An 18,262-nucleotide genomic window follows, 5' to 3' on the forward strand; every position below is an offset into this window, starting at 1 on the left:
ATCATTTCGAAAGAGGAAATTCTCTCAATAATTGAGAAAATAGCAGTTGATAAGCCACCCGGACCTGATCACGTGTTAATGAGAGTTATCAGAACCCGTACCACCTTGCTTCAACAAAGAACAGCTCAGACTGGCAGCCACGAGGCCTCGACTGTAGGGTAGTGTTTAATGAGCACCAAAGAGGTTTTACAATACTGCAGTGTGCGAAGAAGCAATGCTACTGTAATTTTTCTTGATATTCAAAGAGCCTTCAACAACAGGTTGTCTCATTACAAGAAATTGTGTGTAACCACTTCACCTTTAGAAGAGGCGTTTCTAGGGAAATTATCTCCAACATTATACAACCTTGCAACGGATCATATTTTGGAAAATCTCAATGAGGAGCCTGTTGCAACGGAATATGGATTTCCCGTAACACCCAACCTTAAGCCGTTAAATGTCTTAGGCTTCGTGGATGATCATCGACAAAGTTGACCAATCAGCTCTTGAACTTGCACGACTGGCAATTGAAGGATTCAACAAGACTGGTTTGAATATTAATCTGTTCAAGTCAGTATGTATCAATATTGTTCAAGGTAAGCTCAATGGTGAATATATTAGGTTGGTAATGGTTGTGTGTGAATAGTGCTCCAGTAAATGTGAGTTATTTTATAAAGAAATGTCAGTTTAGTGATTACAACCTGGACCCACAGATTCTGTAAGTGTTATGGATGTTTTGGAACTATAAATATTGGAACTAATCCTACTCTAAGAGTTCAATTTGTGATAATTTTTGTAGGGGCTTAAGCCAAGTGTATATAAACTGTACGAGACGCAAGTTCAAATCTTGCGCCAATTGAAACTTCTCTACTGGAGAAACCCGTAACTTTAACCACTGAACTAAGTCTACTAGTTATCAGAAGAGGTCACTGAGTGTTTTTGATTTGCTTTTGTTTTTCATTGATCAAGAAGTGTGAACATTCTCTAACAGATGTCTCTACCAAAAAAAACTATGGTAATACACTCTCGTGCAATGGCATGAACTCTCTTGAAGAAATTTTGTATTCTTAAGTTTTGTCTTTACTAAATTTTGTTCTTTTATTTTTCGGGTTGGCAATATTAATCTTTCTGTCCGCCAGTTTGAACTCAGCCAATCCCGAATTTCTTTAATTAATTCCTGACCAATAGTGTCTTTCTTCTTCGATGTTGATGTATAACTTTTAGCGACCCAATAAAATTGAGGGGGTGTGTCTACTCATTCCTGAAAGGTCTCGAATTTTCCACGAGGGTATAAAAACTGCTGATTTTCTTGTCTCGGTGCCACTTCAGTAACATCTAACTTAGTGTGTGGATATGTAGCAGGGGGCGGGAAGCGCCTCTTTCTTCAAGCAGCAGTTCTTCTACAAGGTAATGGCCTTTTAACATCTTTATTTCTTGCTAGCTCAGCCGTGTAACTCTCGGGGAAGGTTCGAAACCTTTAATATGTAACCCACCTTTTCAAAATGTAATTTCCTTTTCAGTCTATGTAAAAACTACAAATCTCTTTAACTGTAAAGCGGGGATAGAGAGTGCTTTACCCTCTCGAACTCCCATTCATTTGGAAATTGAGGTGACTACGTTTTCATAACCGTTTCTTCTCTTCCTTAATGTATTAAAGTTCTCATATGGGTCACCTCCCTAGCTTGGGATTAGCCCCTGTGTACCGGCCTAGAGCCACTAAGTGTATTTAGGAGTGCAAGTTCACGCCTCCAGTCTTTTCTGTACTTTGGGTCAGTAACTTAACCTGATGTTTTGTTTTCTTCTCGAGAAGGCCCTGTAGATTGGGTACGAGGTACCCCTGTACTATTATATGAGTGCCTTAAGGGCAGTTAGTGGAAAGTCAGCTTATGGCCTCTTAAATAGGTTCGAAAATCTTGAGAGCGGGTCAGCTCTTTCTTGTGTGTGAAAGGTGCCTCTGGGAGGCTTGAGTTAAAAGTTGGGAGCAAGTGCTCTATGCATCTAGGGGTTGTCTACCCTTTAGCAATTGTAGTTGTGAGCTTTGAGCTCAGAAATTATACTTGGGGCTCGAAGCCCCAATCTTGTAATGAACTGTAATTTATAATTTCTTAATTTGTTGATCTGCTACTTGGTACCTGTTATACTCTGTTATTTGTTGATTTCGAAAAGAAAATATAACCTTTGTTAAAGTTTTAAATTAACTTTAATTTTGTAGTTGAGACCTATTCCACCCCGCACCTTCTTTCACCTCTGCTGTTCCACAGATACCTCGGAACATAAATAAAAGCATCAAGGTATTTTGAGGGGTCACGACACTTACCGTCTTTGGATTTGATTCAATATTGAAACAGGAACGCCCGTACTTCAGCTTTGTGGAGAGCATGGATAACGCCAAGGTGTGTATGGTTCATGCTTTAGAGAGTACGAGAGAAGGTTAGTGAAATGAGTTCATATTTAAAATGGAACTTGCAGTTTATTCAGAAAAATGCATGGAAATTATATCACCTTTTACAGACGAATGGTTTTAATGTCCTCGAAGATGTAAAGAAGGCGTCACTCCACGTTGTCGGCGTTGTGCCACGGCAGTTCTTCGCCCTTGGTGTTGAAGGACACTCGAACCTGGGGCGGTCGCCTGACGATAGTGCAGCGTGGAATAGTTATTGAGTTTTGTATTCCACTAAGTCCCATGAAAGGAGCAGAGAAATGTAAAACTTTCGCACAGAATGTCAATGGAATCTGATACGACATTTCTCTACCGCACTGCACTGCAAATTATGGCGAGACACTGTTTACTGGCCGAATAAGTTCCACTATAAATAGTGTTGGACGTACATTTGAAAAAGAAAAAAAAGAGAGATGAATTCAAAAACATAGTTCTGGGAGAATGATTAATATTGTTCGTGCAATAGTCACTATCGAACTTGAAGTGATAAGCAATGAAAATAATCTGGAACTTTCTGAGATACGATGGTTTACCACTTCACTTAATCTTCGGACACAGTCTCTGTACTGTTTGTAATGAGTACATGCAATGTTCTAGCACACACACATGCAGAAGTAAATTAAAGTTTCTGCAAAGACAGAAAGAAATAGTTTATGACGCAGTCTTGTGAAAGAGAACCAAGTTCTGTTACGACTCAGACTTAACAAAAATCACGTAACTTCTCAGAGGTAAATCTTCCACTGAGGCACAATATTACACGTAAATGTAGACACAGTCTTTATGACGGGATTTAACATAGTCCCTTGAAAAGAAATAAAGGTACCGTATTTCAAGAATCAGCACAGTCCTTGAAAGGAAATATCGGCACAGTCTTATGAAAGTAAATGTTAGCACAGTTCTGTGAAATGGATTGACACAGTCTTTTGAAAATGAAGGTTGGCACAGTTTTATGAAAAGAAAATGTCGACACTGTTTTTCTCACGGAGTAATTGACACAGTCTTTGAAAGAAAAGTAGGCACTGTCCTTTATGAAACAAATTGACACTGTCCATAAAAAGAATTGTACTTTCACTAGGGCACAATTTTATGAAATAGCCTAACACAGTCTCTTGTAGAGGAAGCAACTAAAGTACAGTCTTTATGCCCTAAGTCCTTTAAGCACAGTTTCAAAATATCAAGTGATTACTGTACAGTCTCTTCAATTACACAATTCACAAAATGAAATAATGTTACTCGGCTCGACAGACCGATATTATCAGTGAATAAGCTTTTGCTTACACGCAAGTTAGAGTCCACAGAGAAGGCTTTCAACACTTGTATTACATACTTTCCAACCCAGGTCCTTAGCCGGACAGAGTAACGAACTGTATCACATCACGAGACGACTGGTTCATGACGAAGTACTGTGACACACATTAATAATAATAATAATAATAATAATAATAATAATAATAATAATAATAATAATAATAATAATAATAATAATAATAATCGTATGGCCTCAGCTACCGTGTGCAGACATTTCGACTTGACGCCATCTGGCTGTCTGCTCGTCAATTTCGACATTCCGTTTTACTCTAGGTCCGCTAGATGGCAGACAGAGTAAACCGGATCTCTCTTGGGCGTCTAAGGCTGAGATTTAATTAATTTTGTCAGGTAAATACCAAATGTATCACCAGAGATCTTTTACATGCCGACATCGTACGACATGGAGTGTCGAATGGACTTTTTTCCGCCCTTCAAAAATCTGACTACCTCTGCCGGGTTAGAACCCGCTATCTTGGGATTCGGAGGCCGACACTCTACCACAGATCCACAGAGGCAGCTTGTGACAAACACTGTGACACAATGCCACACACTGCTCTCTTTGAGGCTGGCGACCCCCTTATATTACTCAAGGTCGGACGGCAAGACCTTTCTGATACGATGGTTCAAAAAAATTCATATCTCGGCCATCCTTCCGCCGCTTTTAATGAAATTTTGGGTAGTAGCATTTGTTGTCCAGGCCTATAAGGTGACATTCTCGAAATTATGATTTAACCTTCCGTTCGTGATGAAATGCCATAGAATCGAACAGAACTTTCGGTGTGAAGTCACTTGGCCTTGGCTGGCACTCTGTAGCAGTGCTTGCTTGCATGCTGTCCCCCATAATGCCTGAGCGCTCGGCGCTCGTTTTGAATCCATGCAGCAAGGTGTTAACGTGTTCTTCTCAAGAAATACATGAACGCGAATGCTCGCAGGGCATTCCCGTTTCATAATAACGAATCAAGGTAAATTGAATGTGTGGTAACGGAGTCACAACACTTGCTCATCGGTTAATTTTACATTACATATACGAGTACCTGTGCGAAATGTGGGAAAGCAGTACCTGGCAAGACATAGCATCTAAACCAGTACCAGTGGTTTCACAGTAAGTTTGTGAACCTTAATGATCAAATGTAGGGTCAGACATAAGAAGCACAGTCACTTGCATTGGAGACATTTATAAACTGCTGCTAACTTTAATCAGAGACATGTCTAAACTGAAGAAAATGACTGGTGAAAGGCTGGACGACCACAAACCAATTCTAGATAATCAGCAGGCAATAATTAACAGACAACAAAGTATTACTGATAACTTATTATCTGAAAATAATTGGCTTGCAAAAGCATTCAGTGAATTTAAAATCAGGTGTAATGACAATGAGCAATATTCTAGGATTAACACACTCAAGACATATGATGTTCTGGAAGTACCGAATGGAAATGTCAGTCAGGTGGTCATCAATGATGCCAAGTTGATATAATTGATGCGTGTCATAGGTTGGAAAAAGTTAATATCGTCCAACTCGTGGCATTATTGTAAAAATATGTTAGAAGATGTTGCAAGGAACAGATCTTAGAACGTACTTGTAACAGCAAATCCCATACTAGCCCAGAAGTCCAGCAAACGCTTCCCATTCCTAATAGCTTTCATATCTTCTCCACGTTTACCTTTAACCTTCCCGTATCCTTCAGTTCTACTTCAAACTCTCCCACTGAAATCACACATCACCACTTCCTATCCTTGCTGTTGACCCTCACTACGATGTCAATCAATGCTTCACCAAAACTTGTCAACTTTATTCTGATCTGCACACTCACATGTTGAGTACACTGAGACAATGCTTGTCGCAATTCCTCCAGCTGTCAAATCTACCCATATTAATCGCTCATTTAAGTGCCTAAAAGAAACTTGATTCTTGGTTAAACCATGGGAAATTGTTGATAAAACTGAGGTAATTGAAGGAATAGGAGACCATAAGGCTGTAATAATGGATGTAGGACTCGTACCAAAAAGGCTAATAAGAGGGTTACACAAGACAATAAATTGTAGAGAAAAACTAAAGTTGATGAATTTGGGACTTACCTTAAATCGCAATTCAGTTGTTGGATAAGTGAAAGGAGTAACGTGGATACACTTTGGGCTAAATTTACATGAATCATTTGGGAAGGAGAGAAGAGATTTGTACCTGTTAAGAAGGGTAAAATGACCTCAGACCCTGTTTATTATACAAGGGAAATAAGGAAATTAAAAAGAAAATGTAGAATAGTAAACAGGAAAATCAAAGAGGGTAGGGAGAGTAGAGAAACTAGAAAACAGCTAATGAGGGAACTGAATAGAGTGAAAAAAGAAGCAAAAGAGAATTATATGAATGGCATACTTCAAGAGGGTAATGACCACAAAGGGAAATAGAAAAAGCTGTATTCATATATCAGGAATCAAAAAGGAAAAAGAATCCAAATTCCTACAATGGTGGGAGAAGGGGGTGAACACTATTTAACAGATACTGAGAAAGCAAACCTATTTAGTAGGGAATTTAGAGATTCAGTAGATGATTGTCAAAAGTTGGAAACCGAAACAGAAGATAGAGAGGGAGAGGGACAGAGGGAAACAAGAAGCTTCTCATTCACAAACGAAGATATTTTCAGAGAAATCCAACTGCTTCAGCAAGGAAAAGCAGCAGGAAGTGATCAAATTACTGGGGAGGTATTAAAGACAATGGGGTGGTACATAGTGCCTTATTTAAAATTTCTCTTTGACTGTCATAAATAATAGTGTAATACCAAAGGAATGGAAGGAATCTATAATATTACCAATTTATAAAGGAAAGGGTGATAAAAGGAAACCAGATTACTACAGACCAATCAGCCTGACCAGTATAGTTTGTAAAATACTGGAGAGTTTAATATCGAAGTACATCAGAGGGATATGTGATGATAAAAATTGGTTCATGAGGAGCCATTATGGATTTAGAAAGAAATTTTCTTCTGAGGCACAACTGGTGGGATTTCAGCAGGACATATCAGATCAGTTGGATTCAGGAGGTCAGTTAGATTGCATAGCCATAGATCTTTCCAAAGCCTTTTGTTAGAGTGGAACATGGAATATTATTAAAGAAATTGGAGGGAATAGGATTGGACATGAGGGTTACACGTTGGATAAAAACATTTCTAAATTCAAGGGTTCAGAAAGTCAAAGTAGGAAATAATATATCACAGGAAGAGAAAGTTTGGAAGGGAATCGCACAGGGTAGTATAATCGGTCCGTTACTTTTCTTAATATACACAAATGATTTAGTGAACAATATAACATCAAAAATAAGATTGTATGCAGATGATATAATTGTTTATAGGGAAATAAATAACATTGAGGATTGTTCAGAATTACAAAGGGACCTTGAAAGTATCCAACAGTGGGGTGAAGAAAATAATATGAAGGTTAATGGAGGCAAATCAACTGTTACAACATTTACAAACACGAGCTTTAAAACTGAATTTGAATATACTTTGGATGAGGTAGTTATCCCAACAGATGGCAAGTGCAAATACTTAGGTGTGAGATTTGAAAGTAATTTGCACTGGAAGGGTCATGTTGATGACATTGTTGGGAAAGCATACAGATCGTTACATGTCATAATGAGGCTACTTAAAGGATGCAACAAAGAATGAAAGGAAAAAAGTTACTAAGTATGGTTCGTCCATTACTGGAATATGCAAACAGTGTTTGGGATCCTCACCAAGAATACCTAATAAAAGAAATAGATAGTGTGCAGAGGAAAGCAGCAAGATTTGTAACAGGGGATTTCAGGAGAAACAGTAGTGTATCAGAAATGTTAGAGGAACTTGGGTGGGAAACTTTAAGTAAGAGAAGGGAGAAAACTAGACTTATAGGATTATATAGAGCCTATACAGGAGAAGAAGCATGGGGAGAAATCCGTGAGAGGCTTCAGTTGGAACATAATTATATTGGCAGAACTAACCACAAATATAAAATTAGAAGGAATTTTAGCAGAAGCGATTGGGGTAAATTTTCATTCATTGGGAAGGGCGTGAAGGAGTGGAACAGTTTACCAGGGGTAGTGTTTGATCCTTTTCCAAAATCTGTACAGGTATTCAAGAAGAGAATAAACAGCAACAGGGAAAATAAATGAAATGTTAGAGGGCATTCGACCAGTGCAGGTTATTGTAAATAAAAAATGTGTGATAAAAAAAAATGAATTCCATCCCCTGGTCCATGGAGTTTGGACAGCCAAAGAAGGGGACTGCCTGTAGGGGTGAAGTACAGTGGGGACTTCGAGGGCCCTGGGACCGCTACGGTAGCTGTGAAGGCCCTTCAGGAACTCTGAAAAGTGGTGGCATAAGGGGGCTCTGGTTAAGACACAGCAGGTCGTTATGCTACTTAGGTTCCAAAATGGGTTAAACAAAAGTAAATAAATGTAATGTAAATTTTAATCTTATACCAGTTGCATAGTATTATTTGAAGTAATTCCACATACTGTATATGAGCTGACTATGTTTGTAAGTATAGAAGATATTATAAGTAGAATTTTGTAAACAGTATAAATTTATTAAGGATGATCTGTTTGTTTCATAGAAAAAAATTGTTAGCATAAATTGTATATTATTGTATTGTAGAAAAACTTTTTTTCTTCTCTTGTTAATTTAAAATTTAGTGCTTGACAATAAATTTTAGTGTACCATTTGCCACCGAGGTAGACACCTCATTTGCAAATAAAGAGATTTTGATTTGATCTGATTTGAAACTATGTTGCGCGCAATAGTATTCCTGATGAACAATCCTACCCGACACTCTGCCCTTCCCTTTTGACACCCGTCAAATACACTTTAGATTCTCCTATCTCTTTCTTGTTATCTCGCCTTACCAAATATCATTTATTCTTGGTACATCCAGATGCATCCTCTTTCTGACTCAGCCAGTTCTAATTTCTTTCTTCCACAAGTCCCATAAATATATTTATAGTTCCCCATCAAATTCCATTTCATTTGCAAAGTTGCTTCCAAGGTGTCTCTTCCCATAGGCCTGAGGCTGGTTTAAAACGTTCTGAGCATGCACAGTGAAAATTCTGTGAAGCAGGATGCTACCCTTACTTACATATGGTCCAAGCGAGGATCTCCCTTCTAATAGGTTAGGGACTGCTAGTGGATGGTATAGTTCTAGTCTCCTGAGCACAAGGAGGGACACGACTCAGAATATGTCCAAGATGTCCAACCCTATTCCACAGCAACTGGTATCCTGACTCTCAAGACCACTTACTAGGCCACTCAACCGCTGTCCATTGTTCACAAACGAGGATGTGACTACAGTAATCCACACCATGAACCAGACAGGATAATACAGGATTTTTAAAATACAATTTCATTAAGATGCTCATGGAAGCATGTAACCTGAATTAATAATCTGGGAAAACATTGTTTCCGGAAACAGAAAATCAATGTTCCACTGTAGAGTAAAACGTAACGCTAGTGGTTCTCTATACAAATTGAAAGTATAATGCCTATATTTACTGTTGAAATGGGTATTACTAACATTTGTATCCGCTGTAGGAGTTGATTTTTTGAATCTTTTATTTTCACAATACAAATTGTATCAGTAAATAATTTAATGTGTTGAAGGATATAACGACACACCAACATTCAGAAGAAATAATAAAAGAAGTTTGGAAACCAATACTTACCCCCTATCAAAGCCCTGATCTATTTGTAAAACATGGAGCCAGTTTTTATCCAGAACTGGACCTAACCAGTCTTCTGGGATGATTCTATCCAGTTTCAACATCTCTACATCAAGATGATGATTGATCATATGACGCAATCGAAGAGCTCGAAATGTAATAGAATATACTGAGCCTTCTTTAGTAAGCAGGAATGGCTTATCCCCTGAAAATAATACAAATTATATAAGAGTATGGATGAATCAAAACACAGAAAAGTAGAAGAAAATGTGAATGTATACAACTCATCTTTGTAAATTATGATATTGAAGTTAAACACAGACATCAGTTGAAACCACAAGGTGTCGTTACAGAAAAGAAAAACACAAACTGGAAATGAAATATACATACAATTAAGAATGTTTTCATAGGTCATTTTTCAATTATCAACAGCCACAGTGATTGTGAATCATGCCAGGCAAGTTTCATACACAAGCGCACTTTTTGAAATGCTGGAGCGAACTACGAACAGCGACATGTAGTTACAAGAATGGCAGTCCATGGCTTCCACCATAAGCTGTGTGCGACGTAGCAATTCCATGAGGTGAACGACGAGTGTGTGTGCTCTCTATGTGAAGAAGTGTGTGATCGCTACCACATACTTAAGTGCAAAAAAAAAGAACAAGATCAATCAACGAGTACAGTAAAGACAAATAACTATTAAACTCTTTGTACATTTGTGCACATTTCACTTATTATTATTATTAAAGAATTTGGCCAATTATAGAGTGCTTAGAACCTAAGACCTCTTCATAGGTCAGTTGATCGCCAGCCTCCTCTGTTAACACTCTCCAAGTCTGACGTTGACTTTGCACAGGCGCAGGCTGCTGCAGTCACCAGAAGGCTACCTTGTTATTTATTATGTTATCTGTAATCTTCAGTCTTTAAAGAACCTATCGTATCACTGTTCATAAATTTTTTTTTTTTTTTTTTTAATTACTGACAAACAGGTCCATATAATGCATGTGCCATTATATTTAATTTCAACTATTAGGGCCTGTCAGATAAAGAGACAGATACGTAGGCTGCAGTTTTGTAAACCAGAAGTTAAATATTTTCTTGTGAACCACCAACAGATTTTAATGATGGTATGTTATGCGGAAGAAGTAGTAACATATTTATTACGTTGGTAATAATATTACTGAAAATACAGTGAAATTTAGCGCAGTGGTATACGTGTTCCCTGGTGTTTTCTTTTGTTTAGCGCTATTCCTTTGGAAAATGTATTACTAGAGTGCAATATCAGACTCTTATTTAGCTATAATGTGGAAGTTCAGGTGAAAAACAGAATTAGGACTGAAATCTACACATACAAAGAAGTGTTAAAATGAATTAATTGTGTAAGAAAACTCAGAATTTGTAGAAAATAAAAGACTGAAAATGTAACCTGGATGCAACGGTTAAGATTCAGGTTATGTATCTTATAAAATAATTCCTACCACACAGTATAATTTTGCTTTTTATCTAATACTATTTATGATGCGCGATATGGTGAAAGTAAAGTTTATATTCGTAATTAGTGCCACTGTATACAGCGTGGGATCATTCATTTTATACATACATAATCATTATAGACCGTTATGCATTTCAGCATTCATTCTGGAAGACTCTGCGGATATACTAAACGTCACCACAATCCTCTATTTGCAACTAGTGCCGTAACCTTATTTAGTTCTATACCTCTTATCTTAAAACCGTAAGAAACTGAGCCTAACCATCATTGTCTTGGTCTCCCTCTACTTCTTTTACCCTCCATAACCGAGTCCATTATTCACTTAGGTAACCTATCCTCCTGCATTCACCTCACATGACCTCACCACCGAAGCTGGTTTATGCATACAGCTTCATCATTTAAAGATAAAAATTTCATTGTTCCGTATTGAAAGTATTAACGTTAAAAATTAAATAATTGAAAAAGAGGTTCAACCTATTCAATACATAAAAGAAAGGAATGTAGTGATTACATTCTTATTTAATAGTGATTAGAAATGGGACCGGTTTCGACCCTAGTCCAGGTCATCGTCAGCCGTTCAAAACATAAAAAACAAGAAAAACAATGCATATGAAAAAGAATAAGTGAACTCTGGATCGGTATAAGATGAAATATAAATTGATGATGAGGGTAGAAATTGTGAGTCACTTAAAATAAAACAGTACGTAATATTATGAAAGGTAGTACGGCACACGCAATGATAAGTAAAGTCTCTCAATGTTTATGAATAGTGGAGAACGGTCAAATGGGTCAGTTTTTACACTCTGTCAGGCACAAAGTCACAACACTATCGAACAACATATGAAGATCCATAAATATTTTGAAGACGCAGACGAATAGATTTATAGAAGCAAACTGCCAGTTCTCGGTGATCAGCGCGGCACATCCAAGGTCACAATTAAGTATTTATTTATTTTCCACCTAGTCGATACAATGATTGCTTAAGGCAATTTTTAATGGTCAAAAGTGGTACATGTTTCGTATATTATCAACATCTTCAGCCACATAACACTGTTTAGATGAAAAATATATAAAATTGACAAAGTAATGCTTTAGAGGAAGTGTCCTTAAAATTAACATAAGATTGACAACATTAAAACAAACAAATAACTCAAGAGAAAATATATAAATTATTTCTACAATAGAAAGCAGTCGTCAAGGAAACACTTGTACAATATTCCATAGAGAAATTGTACTAATAAATATTCTTTTCTTAATAATTCATGAAAAAAAAAGATCAATTTATAAATTAAAAATTATACAATTTATAAGTAATCATCGAAATGAAGAAATCTTGATATCACAGTGCGGCTCTTATTATTAATGTAGATGAAAATATAACTAATTCCTAGTTGTCAAATCTTATTAAGCCTGCTTTCCTTTGGAACAGTAACTCCTGTCATTCTTTCACAGTTTTGCGCCGGGTGTAATATTGATGATGCGTTCTTCCTTGCTCTTGCACCTGAGGAGGTGGAGGAGCGGGGGATATAGGTGTGTCAAGAACTTCCTTGCTGTCACCTATAGCTTCAACTGAGGAGGAATAAGTTGTAGGGCTGTCTGTAGGTGGAGAAATTCCAATTCTTTTTTCGTGATCCTTCTCGAGCATTTTCAAATATACTAGAATTTGATAATATAATGGATTCTTATATTCTACAGCCTCATTAAGGTTATCATTTTTCTTTACAAGTTGGTCTAGATGAATGTATGTGTTCATTAAGCTGCCCTTGTTTAACTTTTTTATGATGGTCAGGTCTTGTTCTATGTTAGTAAATTTATGACCTGTGGCAGTCATGTGTGATCCCATTGCTGAGAATCTTCTATGTTTTTCAGCATTCACATGTTCCAAATATCTAACTTTAAAATTGCGGCCAGATTGTCCTATGTATGTATTCTTACATTCAAAGCATGTGAGTTTATATATTCCGGAATCAAAAAATTTATCTTTTTCCGAGAGATTTATTGTATCATGGTTGAAAATTCCTCCTCAGTTGAAGCTATAGGTGACAGCAAGGAAGTTCTTGACACACCTATATCCCCCGCTCCTCCACCTCCTCAGGTGCAAGAGCAAGGAAGAACGCATCATCAATATTACACCCGGCGCAAAACTGTGAAAGAATGACAGGAGTTACTGTTCCAAAGGAAAGCAGGCTTAATAAGATTTGACAACTAGGAATTAGTTATATTTTCATCTACATTAATAATAAGAGCCGCACTGTGATATCAAGATTTCTTCATTTCGATAATTACTTATAAATTGTATAATTTTTAATTTATAAATTGATCTTTTTTCATGAATTATTAAGAAAAGAATATTTATTAGGACAATTTCTCTATGGAATATTGTACAAGTGTTTTCTTGACGACTGCTTTCTATTGTAGAAATAATTTATATATTTTCTCTTGAGTTATTTGTTTGTTTTAATGTTGTCAATCTTATGTTAATTTTAAGGACACTTCCTCTAAAGCATTACTTTGTCAATTTTATATATTTTTCATCTAAACAGTGTTATGTGGCTGAAGATGTTGATAATATATGAAACATGTACCACTTTTGACCATTAAAAATTGCCCTAAGCAATCATTGTATCGACTAGGTAGAAAATAAATAAATACTTAATTGTGAATCTATTGAAGTGCGATACGGACCATGAAGATGATTTTATGACATCCAAGGTCATGCGCTGTGGTCTCGAACGCCAAAGTAGAATGGAGAATATCCTGAATGTCCAGTATTTGCCTCGGTTGCGGGAAGTTAAGTACGTATATATAGAAATATACAACGCAATTCAGTATAATTGAATGAGTAATTATGCTCCTGCTGAGTTCTTGGAAAACAGTTGACTTGAAAAAACCATTGTAAAGAGAAAAAAAATGTAGTAAAAAGCGCAATATCGGAAAACAAATGCAAACATATATGCACAGTGCGCTATTTTTTAAACTGAAAAAATTTAGGTCATGATTGAAGTATTGCAAGTAATAAAAATCATTTTATTTTCCGTATTGAAAGATTCTCAATAATAATAATATAAAAGAATTTATTGGACTCCAACCTATTCAATACATTACTGGATGTTAACATTTTTAGTTAAACATCGTTAAAATGGAGACATGTTTCGCCCTCCATGTGGGGCATCATCAGTCATATCAAAGCACCTCAAAATTAAACCAGACATCTGGTTGGAAATTATGAGCAATATTTATAAGAAAGAATACATTAAAAACACGTACAAAGTCTTATCCAAAACGAAATAACAACAGACTAGTTAGGTACACATAGTAAAATACGCTAGTGGTTTCTTAATATTAAAATGAGGTTATCAATATGCACAGTATAAAAATGGAAGTAATCAAAGTCCGTATGATATTGAGTTCGATGGTGGTTCTGCGTAGTATATACAAATGTTGGCAAAATAAAACACAATTTATAATTACTGTACACTTATTTCTAATTGTTAAAAATGATGAGGTAAAACATTCCAATTTGACTATTTATAATTTGGCTACAACCAAAATAATTCGCCCTAGAATTCATGAGGTAGTCAAACTCCGTTGGTCACTCTCTATTTGAATGGAGTGCACAGTGCAAGTGAACAGCTTTTGTTGATTATAAACTGAGGCTGTGCTAAGACAGAGTTAAAACAACACCAGCTTCAAATGAAGATAGTTGAAAACATCATTAGGTTCTTCCTAGTTGACTAAAAATTTGCGTATATTTTGTTGTTGAAGTGTGGGAAAGTCAGTTGTTGGTTGAATGGGCAACGGTCGAAAATGTTGTGCAGTGCAATCGGTGTTTGAGCTGTCCTACATGTGAGGGAAATCTGAAAATGGAGGATTTGTCTTAATTAGTTAAGTGAAATGACGGAAAAAGAAAAGAAACGGGAAATCATTGAGAAATGAAAAATGTGAAAATTAAAAATTTACCTTGAAAGCTGTTGAGCTGTTGCCTAATTGTTAGGAGGTTTGTGGAGCACTGGCTGTCGCTAATGTCCTGCTCCTCGTGTTGTACGTGTGACGTCTTAGAGGAGGGGAGTGGATTTGAGAAGGCGGCGCTGTGGGTTTCCTCCCCAAGCGCCAATCACATACCCACAGCGCCGCCTTCTCAAATCCACTCCCCTCCTCTAAGACGTCACACGTACAACACGAGGAGCAGGACATTAGCGACAGCCAGTGCTCCACAAACCTCCTAACAATTAGGCAACAGCTCAACAGCTTTCAAGGTAAATTTTTAATTTTCACATTTTTCATTTCTCAATGATTTCCCGTTTCTTTTCTTTTTCCGTCATTTCACTTAACTAATTAAGACAAATCCTCCATTTTCAGATTTCCCTCACATGTAGGACAGCTCAAACACCGATTGCACTGCACAACATTTTCGACCGTTGCCCATTCAACCAACAACTGACTTTCCCACACTTCAACAACAAAATATACGCAAATTTTTAGTCAACTAGGAAGAACCTAATGATGTTTTCAACTATCTTCATTTGAAGCTGGTGTTGTTTTAACTCTGTCTTAGCACAGCCTCAGTTTATAATCAACAAAAGCTGTTCACTTGCACTGTGCACTCCATTCAAATAGAGAGTGACCAACGGAGTTTGACTACCTCATGAATTCTAGGGCGAATTATTTTGGTTGTAGCCAAATTATAAATAGTCAAATTGGAATGTTTTACCTCATCATTTTTAACAATTAGAAATAAGTGTACAGTAATTATAAATTGTGTTTTATTTTGCCAACATTTGTATATACTACGCAGAACCACCATCGAACTCAATATCATACGGACTTTGATTACTTCCATTTTTATACTGTGCATATTGATAACCTCATTTTAATATTAAGAAACCACTAGCGTATTTTACTATGTGTACCTAACTAGTCTGTTGTTATTTCGTTTTGGATAAGACTTTGTACGTGTTTTTAATGTATTCTTTCTTATAAATATTGCTCATAATTTCCAACCAGATGTCTGGTTTAATTTTGAGGTGCTTTGATATGACTGATGATGCCCCACATGGAGGGCGAAACATGTCTCCATTTTAACGATGTTTAACTAAAAATGTTAACATCCAGTAATGTATTGAATAGGTTGGAGTCCAATAAATTCTTTTATATTATTATTATTGAGAATCTTTCAATACGGAAAATAAAATGATTTTTATTACTTGCAATGATAAAGCCAACCAGGCTAATAAAAATAAAAATAGATATCAAAACCTCAAAATCAAAATCGGTAAAATTTCAAAAGATATCTTATTCTTAAAAGAATGTTTAAGATTAGGTCTGGTGCCGAATTTCTTAAAATCAACTCAAAGGAAAAACATTCCAACACTCAAATCTAAAGACGTCCAAAATAAAGTCAACACCATCTGGCTTAGAAATGAAATTAAACTAATGTATAGAAAAAAATCTCTATTAAACCTGCAGCTTTACCGGGAACATTTGATCACTGCTCAATCATTATCACCTCTCGAATGGAGCTCATACCAAAGACACATTGCACGTAAATTGCAGAACATATTAGACAAAAAACAAAAAACCTTAGACCACAAGTTGACATGTCTATTAGAAAAGAAACCTAAATCCATAAACCAAAACAAAACTAGAGAAACTTTCACCCCCTCATGGAAAAACACTCCAACCACCATCAATTTATCTAACACCACATTTTCGGATAATGAAATCAATTTCTTTGACCAAGGCCTAAAATATAATTGGCCTAGTCCAAATAAAGCCGAGGATATAATTACCACAATAGCCGAAGTTGAATCCAATATAAATAAACAAATTCCCTTCGACAGACAAAATGACGTGAGATATGAGATAAAAAAGAAATTACCCACCCTTATAAAAGAAGTTTCCGACATCAATAATTTCACCGTTCTCAAACAAACCCACGAATTAAGAAAAAAGGTAGACACCAATAATGTTATAGTAACGAAAGCCGACAAAGGCAATGCCGTAGTCCTAATGAATAAACACGACTACGTCAAAAAAACGGAGGATTTCTTTTCCGATAATTCTTACTCAATAATTTCAAAAGATCCTATCTTAAAAACTCAGCGTAATTTAAAAACAATCCTAAAAAATTCACCTTTCTTATTTAATGAACACGAACATCAAAAACTCATCAATATGAATCCCAAATTACCCACCGTCAGATCACTGCCAAAAATACATAAAAATGATGTTCCCATTCGACCCATCATAAATAGCCGAAATAGCCCAACGTACAAAACTTCTCAGTTCCTCCAAAAATTCCTTAAGAAACACTTCACATTTCACAATAAACACCCTATTAAAAACTCAATAGAATTATGCGAAACTTTAAATAAATTTAATTTGCAGCCTAACCACATAATGTGCTCATTTGACATTACCAATATGTTCTCGAACATTCCCGCTAAAAAAACTATCGAAATCATACGAACTAATCTTTCTAAACACAGCACCTTAAGTCAGTTAGAAATAGAAGAATGCTTACAGTTACTAACTTTCGTCCTTCATAACAATTATTTTACGTTCAATAATAAGATATACAAGCAAGAAGGTCTAGCCATGGGTGATCCCATTTCGGGAATACTCGCCGAAATTTATATGGACAACCTCGAAAATAGTAAAATAACAAACAGCATTAACGGTTTGTGTCTTTGGCTACGCTATGTCGATGACACACTAGCAATAATAGACAAAAGCTGCAATAATAGTGAAGACATACTAACTTACTTAAACAGCCTTGACAATTGCATCAAGTTTACTAAAGAAGATGAGGACAATAATATCATCAATTTTTTAGACATTACAATCACCAGGACCTTAAACAATTTCGATTTCCAGATTCACAGAAAACCTTCATTCACTCCCACAACCATAAAACAAAATTCTCTTCACCCACAATCGCACAAACAAGCCTCATTTTACAGTTTAGTGTACAGAGCGTTAAAAATTCCCATGTCAACCGTCAATTTAAAAAAAGAAATAAGTACCATAAAAGAAATAGCTGTTTTCAATGGATACAATCCCTCAATCATACAGAAAATAATCAATAAAGTGAAATTGAAATTGGCCACAAACCTCTCCCCAATTAAAATTAATAAGCCTAAATATGCATCATTCACCTACATTAACCCCATTATACATCAAATCGCTACCCCTTTAAAAAAACATGATATTAGGGTAGCCTATAAGACCCATAATTCTAATCAAAAGCTATTTTTCAACCACAATAAGATAAACTCGGACAACAATAAATTTTCGGGCTCTGGCATTTATAGACTGAAATGTGCTGAATGTAACAGTTCATATATCGGTCAAACT

At 36.2% G+C, this 18,262-nt stretch overlaps 1 protein-coding gene across 1 annotated transcript in view; it reads right to left on the minus strand.

The window, feature by feature from the left end:
* gcl (germ cell-less) overlaps nt 1–18,262 on the minus strand; it is a 320,949-nt gene that overhangs the window by 85,347 nt on the left and 217,340 nt on the right. Inside the window, exon 7 of the mRNA XM_067152237.2 lies at nt 9,418–9,619. Coding sequence (XP_067008338.1) covers nt 9,418–9,619 — 202 coding nt within the window. The remainder of the gene's footprint in view (nt 1–9,417; nt 9,620–18,262) is intronic.

The sequence above is a fragment of the Anabrus simplex genome, chromosome 8 (assembly GCF_040414725.1).
Source record: "Anabrus simplex isolate iqAnaSimp1 chromosome 8, ASM4041472v1, whole genome shotgun sequence".
NCBI classification, from domain to species: domain Eukaryota; kingdom Metazoa; phylum Arthropoda; class Insecta; order Orthoptera; family Tettigoniidae; genus Anabrus; species Anabrus simplex.